This window comes from Magnolia sinica, chromosome 18 (genome assembly GCF_029962835.1).
Source record: "Magnolia sinica isolate HGM2019 chromosome 18, MsV1, whole genome shotgun sequence".
Taxonomy (NCBI): Eukaryota; Viridiplantae; Streptophyta; class Magnoliopsida; order Magnoliales; family Magnoliaceae; genus Magnolia; species Magnolia sinica.
In genome coordinates this window covers 32352562-32364398 of record NC_080590.1, presented here as the reverse complement: position 1 = coordinate 32364398, position 11837 = coordinate 32352562, and the positions used below count along the sequence as shown (strand labels likewise).

Genomic DNA, 11837 nt, shown 5'->3' with positions numbered 1-11837 from the left:
AGGAAGCAATTAAATGGATTCTTAGATATCTCAGGTGATCATCTAATGTGTGTTTATACCTAGGAGGTGGTAAGACCGTGTTAGATGGTTACATGAATGTAGATATGGCGGGTGTCATTAACTTTAGGAAATCTACATTGGGTATATGCTTACTTTTGCAGGGGGAGTATGTTATACCTGTATTGCGGAATTGACAAATCATCTGTAACAACCTGTCCAACCAGTACAGTGTCCTGGGGCATCCACGTAGGATTTGTCGCAGGACCGATCATTCAAACCATGCACGGTGAGGTACCACAGGAAAATCAACCTAGGATTAGCTCATTAGAATAAACCGGTCGGGTCATGACAGGACCCGGTGCGGGCCGTCAAGCCAGATGGCTCATTTGCCCTTAATGGCAACTTGTATGGGCTGCACTGTGACGCAGGAAGGTTAGAAAATTCTAAAAATGAAGGGAACCATGGATCTCACTAGGCTTGTGGACCATCGTGGACCATGGACCCAGCGGACACCCAGAAGTGAGATCTGGCATTGACTAAATGCACCCCACCAATGCTAGGACCGAAATCTGGCACTTGTAAATGAAACCGAGATGCCAGGCTATCCAACCGTCAGATCTCTTCCACATTTACGGTGGAGGTCTAATGAATTTTCCTACACCCATCCACCAACTCTGGGACTCGATCGTGGAACGATGACCGTCGATCACAAATCGGACCCGTACGACCAAACCACAGGCCCGATCGCCCCCAAATTTTGCATGGCCCTTCATCAGGCCATGAAGCAGCTATCCTATGAATTTCATAGCCAGAGGGCTACCAGAACCACTCCAATCACCAGAATGAACCCCTCAGGGCCATTTAAAGATCAAAACCGTTGACTCAAACCCCATAACCGTTCATCCGTTTGTTCCCAAATTTTATATGGCCGCTAATCGGGCCATAGGGCACCTACCCACCAAATTTGGTCGCCAAAGGAGTGTTAGGGCCACTCCAACTCCAAAAGTGAGTCCTAGTGGGCTATTTTGGGAATTTGAGGAAACTTAAGGCCAAAGGGCCCAAGTCTAGGGAATAAACCCTAGCTCTCATAACTCTCTCTCAATTGCTACAACCACCAAGAGAGAAAGAGAGTGAAGGGGAGTAAAGAAGAGAGGATAGTGTGAGAGGAGGAGATTCAAGGTGGACCCTAGATCGAAGTGGGGCCCAAGAGAGTCAACCCTTCCAACTCCATACTTCTCTTGTAAGGAGAAACTCTCCTCCTTGACTTCAGCAGCCGTCCGTGGGTTGCCTAGTAAGGTTTTCACCCATTCTTCTTGAAATCCATGTAGTAAGGTGGGTTTGGCTTGGAATTCTAACATGCAAGAGCTTGTTTTAGGGATTCCGGCCGATTGACCCGAAAACCCTTTTTCCTAGGGCGTTTTTCGAATCTCCAACGAACCATAGGTGTGGACTATTATTCTTAGGTGGCCTAACACCAATTTTAATACGACATTAATGATTTTGATTGCTTGGATGTTATATTTGAAAGTCTAGGGAACTCCTAGGAATTGTGTGTTGGTTGGAATGGTATGGATTTTCATGTTTGGCTCTCTCTCATGATGTTGTTCATGTTTCTCACATGATTTGGTGTATGGATGATCATATGTTCATGCCGTGTTGATTTTTATATGTTGTTGCTTCATATTACGTATGATTTCATTACTCTTGTGTACATGATTTCTCAACATGGAGGAAGTGTTAACTTCCTCACCAACCCACACCACACACATACACTTTATTCATGATATTAAGGGTTTGCTTGTTAGAAAAATTTGAATTGTATGTTGAGCAACATGAGAACAAGGTGTTGAATATGTTTGATGTTGCATTGGTTGTTAGCATGCTATGAGTCACTATTCCCACCCTTGGGTTGGTTAGGAACTTGAGGAGAGACGGTAGTCCATCGGTAGGACTACGCTATGGTTGGACTTGTGGGTTTGGGCGGGTGTGATCAGGTGGCTGTAGTTCGACTACATGGGACCCTCGTGCCCGATGTCACACGCTTCACGCTCGCCTGACTCGTGAGGTCTAGCCTACCGTATGACCAACCTCGATTGTTAACCCTGTTTGCTCACACATGTTTTGAACCTGAAATACCCTACAACCGTGGTAGCCCATCAATAACCCACTTGAAATTGGTCCACAGCCTCGTGAGCCGGGCATGGTGGAATGAGACAGTGTTTGAGTTGTCGGCCTATGCTGGGGTACCGCGCCTCCCCGTAGTGACCACGAGCGATCCCTTTCTCACGGCACTCCTCATGTGCTTGAAGTCGGGGATGAGGAACCCGACGGGATCACGGACCGCGGGGTCTCGGCCTCACGTATTGGGGGGTCTTGGCCTCGCAACCCGTTTAGGGCGTTGATACGTGGGGTGTACCAGATTCCCCAATTGACTGGATGAATGGACCTAACTAATAACTCGGCTAACACGATCACATTGCATCGCACTAGTTAGGGTGGCAACTCGGCAGTCGAGGTCGCACTGAGGGAGTGTTGTCATTTGCGATCGTTAGATGGTATCGCTCGAGGGAGCGTTGTGGTGAGGGCATGCATCATGTCATGCTGCATACATGCGCATTAATAAGATTACTTAGACGTATGTGATTGTCTGCTTTTTATTAAGATCATATTATAATTGATGCCTGTGATAACTTGAGACTAATAGCACCCACTGAGTTGATCACTCACTCCCACTCTGGGACAGTGTTTTAAAACACCAACCAGACCCGTTCATAGATGCAGGTGACTCAGGACTGGAGGAACCTGGCGAGTCGAACTTGGACGAGGAGGACGAGCTATCATACTTCCAGTTGATGGAGGGTTCTCCGCCAGCTTGAGAGGCGGGATTGGATCACTGAGTAGGGGGCTCAGTTCTATTCTTTTGAACTTGCTATTCTTTTAAAATTTTGTTGGGTAGCGCCATATGCGCCCCTTTCATACATTTGGACATGTATATGAATGTATGTTTGTTTTTTTTGCTCATTTCAGTAGACTGGCGTGATTATGTTTCATGCTCCAGGAACTTCCAGGCTGCGCAACTAAACCTGATTAAACGCATTAATGAAATCGTTTAAAAGTGACTCTCGAAAACTCGGGAGTCGAGCGTATGCGCGACCCCCGATTTTCAGAGTGTTACATCATCTATGCATCAACAATGGAGATTTAAAACCATAACCTAAAAGCATACCTGATTGGGAAGACATTCCGCCGACATGAATCTTGATCTTCCGCACTTCACACCTTTAGGAGAACCTTCAATGAGACTAGGGTTTTCTCGCTTGTGTTGGTGAGGGGACCAAGACATCTATTTATAGAAAAAAGAGCTAGAAGCTTACCCATCACACTTCTCCCTTTTAGGGTCTCCACACCGTATGTTTCCATATCTGGCTTAATAACTAAGTATAGGGACATTGGCTCAAGCGTCCTGCCCCAAACCTATATACAATGATCACAACTGTAGTAGGGCCCACTGAATCGCTTAATCTGAATAATCCAACGGTCAGATCTGAACCGATGATCATGTGTGGCCCACCTGATGGGAGTCTTATATTCTCCCACTTGGGTTTCACTAATCTCTGAGGGCGTGTTTGGATTCGCGCATAGTATTGTATTGCGATGTAATAATGTATAACGCGTATACTCCAGACATTGTACACTGTATTTATGAGTATTATCATAGATTAATACAATGTTTGGTATGGAGTGACCTTGGATATCTATTCAGCGGATATACCCAATTCAGTGTTTGTTCAAGGAAAGGACTCCCTAGTGCGAAAAGTTCGTAACATAGACCACATGTGTTAGTTGCTATGGACCACAGATTGGCTACTAAAACTTGACATCGCCCAATGGATGGTGTCGAATGCTCTGGGGGGCACCAACACAATGTATGTCTTTCATCCAAACTGTCCAGGATGCAGTGCACAATAAATCCACACCGTAGAAAACATGCTGGGGTCGACGAAACATCTGGATTAAGATAAATCTCCTATGAATCTTTCATCTTGGCTGTCTCGTATGCACGAAGATCAGTGGTTGTAGCACATATGTCAAGGTGTGGGCCAAAGACAACCGACTAATTTCCTTGCGGTCCACAGCATATAGATAACCCAAAAACAAACATATAAAACCTGATAATAGATAACAGAAATGTAATACATTTAATACAAATACCTAATTACGTACTTCCTTAAACTAAAAGAAAACATTAACAAAAAAAAAGTAGAAAAAAAAAAAACGTTATGAACAAGTTAAACCCAAAAAGGCTTTTTTCTAAGTCCGAGCAATTATGTGTTCTATGCCCCAGTCATCCAGCGAAGCAATTGTAAAACATTGTTATCATCAAAGCGAGGAAACAAACCAAGATATCACTGCGTATATGAGCATCACTCCAATAATCATCTTGAAAATGGCATGCATAATCCCTCCTTCTATATCAACTCCATTCTCTTCCGAGTTGAGCTCACGAAGAAGGTGCATCCCAACTTCATCTTCAGGTCTTGAAGGCAAACGATGAAACGAAGTAGACTCACTTTCGACTCTTCTGGTGAGGCCTTCGGTCCTGATTGCTGACGCCCAGCTTGGAGTAACTGGATTGATTGAAGATCCAACATTATGTTGAGTGGCCTACAATCATTAAAGTCGAATGTCCATTTGTTATTTTGTTATATCATATGCTGTACAAAGCTGGTCATAGCTAGAAAAAATGTTCAATAATGAAACAGACCAATGCAGAAGAAAGAAAAATCCAGACCTTGAATTTCGTCCACTCTGTCACAGCTGATGCGTACGATTTAAATGATTGGTGTCTGCACCCACTGTATCCCTCTACTTATGCCCGAGCAAGCTCTCAATTCTCATAAATTCTAGGCACCCTGCCTACAAATACCACATAGTATTTCTCCATTTGTACCTATAAAAAACCCAATTACTGTCAGTTTGGATGTGCAATGACTGATGAAGCTGTGTTTTTCCTGAAAGTATAGATCTAAAAACATCTCTCTTGAAAATTATGCAATGAATATTATAATTAATAGAAAGCCAAATTGAAATTCTATGTACAAAATAAACATGCTCTTTCTCACCTAATAGTCACCCTTCAAACCCAAATTGACATAATAATACCCATCGGACAGATGGATTCAAATCCTGGTTGTTGTGAAAAGAATATTACAGACCCTGCTCACTTGAATGAAGACTTATACAAGTTGCAATTTGATGATATGAAATCAGTCTTAAAAACAACAGACGAATTTAAGATTATATCAACCATAGCATTTGACTAATATATAAGAATGAAACATTGTAAGAACCAACATCTCCAAAACAGCAAGTAGAACCTCTGTAATAGATCCAACATCTCCAAAACAGCAACTGTAAACCTCTGTAAAAGAGCCAGACAGACTTAAATGCAGGTCAATGCTATAACCAAGCTGCATGCATTGCCTGGTATACCATATTAAGTCAACTGAACTGTAGTATATTTATACTTCCTTTCACATTTATATATATATATATATATATATATATATATATATATATATATATATATATATATATATATAGCATCAAAATTACTGATGGTGTAACCATCAGCATCACCACAATCCAAAATTAACAACAAAGCAGAGTAATATGTGCTCTAATGAGCACCCACCCATCTAAACCCATTCTAACATAACGGTTTTACAAAACAAACAAAAAGTTTAGTTTCATCAATTTCCTCACTAATGTTTATCAAACACGATTTCTGTTATCAGACTGGGCCACTACGTTCGATGAGTTTTTGTACCTACTCCTTTCTCTTCTCATGGCCAATCTTCAAGAAATATCCAGCGCTAATAAGATCCCCCCGCATCAACTGGGCAGCCCGTATTTGGTCCTCGGGACTGAGACCATCAACTTTTTCAAGTATGCTCAATAGTCTCTGCAGTGTAGCCATTGTTTTGCCCTGAGACATTGTGATGGTAAGAGACTTGACAGCTTCAGCCACTTCTCCCATTCGATCACCGATGACATCACTCGCCTTACTCCTTTTTTGTCGGGTATAGCTTGTTGCGGTTGAGTTAGTACTTTTTGAGCCCCTAGAGGTCTCTACAAGTACTGTTCTAACACTGTGCACCCGCTGTGATCCATCGATGGCACGAAAGGCTGAACCACTATCGTGGTCATCCCCAGAATCAGAGGAAAGGCGAACTGTCTCAGTCCCAATATCATCGGATTCAGAATCAGTATTGAATTCATTTCTAGATCGACGACGACCAGACAATGGTGACAAATAAGCGGTGCTCGTAAATGAGCCATGGGCACAGTCGCTGCCGAACATGAAAGCCAGATCGGTGAATCTTTCGATATGTTTTCCACGGACTTTTTCGGCGAACAGATGTGACTGTAAAACAGCGTTGATGTAGTCTCGTTAGCAACTTTTCAGCAATTTCCATTGATTACATATATCAGCCAAAAAGTTATAGCTATTACTTACCGTAATATACCCATCCCATACTTCGTCAGTTGCTATTACCATTTTCATTTGATTGTCCCAGCCAAACCCGTAAGCGTTGAGCATGTCTTGGACAACCTAATAAACTCTCTTCAATGAATGTAAGCGATTTGAGATGTGTTTGTTCTCTAGATGAATACCACATCTAGTAGAGATTTCATTTATTGTAGTCTTGTAGGCCTCAGGTTTGAAACCCATATCACTCTTTCTTCCAAGATTCACCTGTTCCACTAGTGCATCCACTTGTGCATTGTCCATATCATCCGACCATTGAACCCGACCAGATATCCTACTACCTGTATTTTTTCTAATTTTGCTCGGTGTGGCGTTTCTCTTACTTGGGCTACCAAATTGTTTACTCGGTATTGCAGATAATTTTTTAGGGGAGCATGTGTCCCATGCAGGGGAACCCGATTGAAACAGAGATCTTTTCCCCTTGTACGAACTCCATAGGAAATTCATATTACCTACACATTAGTAACAGTTAATGGGAATAGGAAAACATGATATTAAGAAACATTACAGATATCTGTCCTCACATAATGGAGAGATGATGATAGGATATTAAAAGTACCAGTTACCAAATAGTCTAAGTACATATACCATAACATCCATGCATGACCCATCACTACCTTAACCATAAATTCAGCAACTATCCTAAACTAAAACAGATGATTAACAAAAAAATTCTGCTGTTACACAAAATAATAATATACATGTTCAGAAACTTAAAATTATCAACATCGCTATCGGGTCCGAGGGAGACTGTCATTCCACATCCTATCTACAATGTCATCCCTCTTTTTCACCCAGTCTTCCCTTGCTTTATCAGTCACGCGAGATAAAGCGCGATCTTCTTTGGCTGCAGTCATGTCAACAGGAGATGGTGACGTTTCCTCATCACTGTCTGCAATATCCTCAACTGTCACTGAAAATCTATCATCACCACACACACGAATGAAGTTGTGTATAACACAGCAAGTTATAACAATCTTTACTTGAGTTATAAAATTGTACTGTGGTGCGACACGTAGTATAGGAAAATGACCTTTCAAGAGACCAAAACAACACTCTATGATATTTTGGAGCTGTGCATGACGATAATTAAAGAGTTCTTTCTTATTAGCAGGCTTTCGTCCTTTACGATATTCATTTAAATGAATCTGATATCTCGATAAGGTGCCATAAACCCAGGAGAATGCGCATATCCCGCATCAACCACATAGCATTTCCCTACACAAACCAAGTTATGTATATTAAGGATATGACATTTGCCATTGCCTTACTCTTTAAGAAAATAACAATAATCTGTATTTACCATGAGGAACAAGGAAACAATCTGGTCGACGGGTTAATGCATTTTGTAAAACATGAGCATTAGAGGCCGAACCATCCCAACCCGCAAGCACGTATATAAATTTCATATCAAACGTACAAGCCGCCATTACATTTTGAGACAAAAAACCTTTCTGATTTCGAAAGGTGGCGCTGGCTTCCTTAGTCAAATATGTAGGGATATGAGTCTCATCAAGTGCCCCAATACAATCCTACAAGAAATTTATTACGAATTTTAGGTTATTAATTACTGTTTAGCACACATTCTATTTAATTTATTTTTGAAATAAGAATTGTTTTCCCTGAAAGTATGACGACCACATATGATTATCGGATATCTCTTTCGGAGTATATAAACCTGAGAACTTTACATATTCGGGATATAGTCCAATTACAACATCAACAACTCTATAAAAATAACGACTAACTATTTCACCAGACCTTGAAAAATGATGACCAATGACACGATTTCGCATATTATGGCCGATAGTGTGAAGAAACAATACCACCTGTTCCTCTAAGCTACATCTCTTTGAATCTGAAAGTAAATTTTTATCTCTAATTAAAGAGTACAATTCGAAGAATTATCTCGACTCATTCTTAGCTGTATTAGGCACTCAGCATCACTTTTCTTAATGATTCCATTTATGAATCTATTCCTCTCTATATTACCACCTCTAGGCGTAGCCTTTATACAATAACGTCGATAATATTCGGCAGCTCCCATGACACACGCAGACGCTACAATCGCTGTTAATGCAGCTGCTACTTCATTTTTATTCCATTCACTACTGGAGGACTGATCACAGCTAGATTCACTACTATCAGGCCCCATAAGATAGAAGGGTTTGTCACCTGTTATTCTTTTCAAGATTTTCTATTTATTAGTGCAAATGACAGTATAACATAATTAATACATAGTAGAATTCCGGTACACAGAAGATGAGTTGATTTCAATGTATATGGATTCTTTAGACGAAATTAAATATGCAAATTATATTTAACAGTTCAACATATTACAGTCAAGTCTCAGATATAACACATGATACATCTCCAATGAACATCTCCAAATACTACTATATCGAACAATCATCTGAGTATAGAGTTAAAATGATAAAGGTGTATTTATCAAATATAGTATACAAAATGTGATATTAGTTGTTGGTCCTTCAGAGATATATCATAGGAAATGAACATCTCCAAATAATACAGTGGATACAATCAATACAGAGTTTCAGCGGAAGATGCATCTTATCAAGTATATGTGAAAACGAGATCCATGCAATTTAAATCATGTAAGAAAGAAGATGGAATATTACCTTCGACAATGAAATACCCTCTGAATGTTATAGACGCAGCCCAAAAAATTTTCAGAACTTAGTTCTCTCTTCTCTGTTACATTTCGTGGAAGAATATAGAAGACAGAAGTGTCTTTTATAGGCAACTAAGAAATAAAGTTAATTTTGGTTGGTGGAGTTCATCTACTCACATACTCTATGACATGCACAAGTCATGTTGAAGGTGTCGGGAGGTGAATCCATCTCCCGGATACTCTTCTGATACGCAGTTTAAAAATAAAGATTTCCTTCTGAAGAATATTGTCTCTCATGTGTATTGCATACTTTTGACTCTTCCTAGGATACAAGAGAGAACTGTCTCTATAACCATAATCGACTGCTCCAACAACAGAAGGTGCATGGAGAGAATGTATATCCAGAAGACATAGAATGCATGCTGTCATGTAAAAATAATGATCGGACTATACTTGAAATACTGCAAACCATGGAAAATGCATTACCTGCTCTTTCAGAGTCTGTGAGAATGATGGGTATACGGGAGAAGAATATCGATTTTTATAATGATGAAGCAGCACAACAGTTCATTGCATATTCGTCTGCGTCAAAGACGGACGGGCGTACATCCCGGCTGATGTCCCAGATTCAAATGGAGAGGCACACTCTCCTCTTTAGCAGAATGACAGACAAACAGAGAAGAGGGAAGAAGATATATACTCGCGCAATGGTCTCTCAAGACACCATAGGAAAGGGGATTTTTTTTTCTTCCAACCTGGTCTGCAACGCAATGAAGTCGGTTGCACTGCCCGATATGAGAAGATGTAAGAGCAGTGACGCGTGCCCATTCGTTTCTGTTCGGAGACGTACTTAGGGTGGCGAGTGTATATCGAATTTCAAATCCGATTCAAACATGCGTTAATGTAATATTTTAAAATAAAACAATACTGTACGTTCTGGGCCTGCGATCCAAACACGCCCTGAAGGAAAAGAAAACATTTTATTTTAATTATGAAAACAATTTTGAAAAATGTATTTGCTTTTGAAAGTTCCTAATGGGCGCCCTATTGAATTTTAAAACAATACCGTTAGATAATTATGAGCAACGCTTGTTAGATCTAGTCCATCAAAACTATAGATATTGAATCGTGGTAGTCAACACAACATTTATACATTTCGAAGTGCGACGAATCACAGTCACAAATACCAATAGCCTCAACGACATGGATCAAGAATATTGGGTGTGGTATGAAGATCGCACGTCTAATGTGATCACACGTACCTATCTTCAAGTGGTCCATTTGAATGTGCCACCAAGACACAAACCAAAATCTTGCTTACTCAAAACTGAAAGTGCACACTGAAGGAGAAGCAAGATATAAACTGAATAACAGAATCATGAATGCATATAAAAGAGATCTCTGAAATGTCTATATATAATCGGATCAAAACTGAAAACTCTCACTACTTAAATACATCCTTGGGACCTACAACTCCCATGGACGTCACATGTTCCTTAATGAGCATAATAAGAAGGCCTTTAGTGAGAGGATCCGCTATCATCTGCCTCATGTCGATGAGTTCTACAGACACCTGGCGATTCTAAACTCTCTCATTCACAACAAGATACTTAATGTCAATATGCTTTGACCTCGGTGAATGTTGTTGTTGTTGGAGAAGTTAACTGTAGCTGAACTATCACAATAAATTTTTAATGGTTTCGGGATCATCTGTAGAGCCCGTAAACCTGAGAAAAAACTCTGGAGCTAGATCGGCTGACTTGTGGTTTCATGACAAGTTACATATTCTGCTTTCATGGTAGAAGATGCCGTAATCGACTGTTTTACGCTCTTCCATGATACGCTTCCACCACCCATCATGAATACATAGCCCGAGGTGGACTTCTTGTTGTCGAGACAGCTCACAAAATCTGCATCTATATATCCAACCAGCTCCAAATGGTCGGATCTCTTATACGTGAGTGCGAAGTCCTTTGTCCTTTATAGGTAGCGCAATACTTTCTTAACAGTTATCCAATGGTTCATTCTTGGATAAATATTCGATTGTTAAGGTACCTGCCCAACATTCCAACCACAAAAGCAATATCTAGACGCATATAGACCTGAGCATACATGATGCTCCCTACTGCTGACGCATACGGAATATCTTTCATCTTGTCCTTTTCTGGGTCATTTATAGGACACTGAAATTGGCCAAATCTATCACATTTTACAATAGGCGCTTGGCTAGGAACACAACATTACATGTTAAGCCTTTCAAGAAGCCTATCAATATAGGCCCTCTGCGACAAGCCAAACAGTCCACATGATTTGTCTCTACTAATTTGAATGCCAATGATAAATGATACATTACCAAGATCTTTCAACTCAAAGTTTTGAGACAGAAATTTCTTAGTCTCACGTAGTAATCCAATATCACTACCTGCCAACAAAATGTCATCAACATACAAGACTAAAATAATAAACTTACTTCCGCTGACTTTCACATATATACACTCATCCGCAATGTTTCCATTGAAACCATATGAAGAAACAGCTTCATGAAACTTTAGGTACTACTATCGTGATAATTGTTTTAACCCATAAATGGACTTCTTAAGCTTGCAGACCAGATGTTCCGAGCCTTTGGCTTTGAAACCTTTTGGTTGCAAC

General features: G+C 40.4%; 1 protein-coding gene across 1 annotated transcript; it reads right to left on the bottom strand.

Annotated features, from left to right (window-relative positions):
• Positions 1-5830: 5830 nt before the first annotated feature.
• Positions 5831-6562, bottom strand: LOC131232341 (uncharacterized). The gene is made up of 2 exons (XM_058228575.1): positions 6521-6562; positions 5831-6427 (listed from the first exon to the last, which is right to left on the bottom strand). The coding sequence occupies exons 1-2, from the start codon at positions 6560-6562 to the stop codon at positions 5831-5833; spliced, it is 639 nt and encodes a 212-aa protein (XP_058084558.1).
• Between the last annotated feature and the right edge of the window lie 5275 nt (positions 6563-11837).

Coding starts and splice junctions, on each gene's coding strand:
- LOC131232341 (XM_058228575.1), bottom strand. CDS start 6,562: ATGGTAATAGCAACTGACGAAGTATGGGATGGGTATATTACG. Junction 6,428..6,520: donor TATGGGATGGGTATATTACG/GTAAGTAATAGC, acceptor GCTGTTTTACAG/TCACATCTGTTCGCCGAAAA.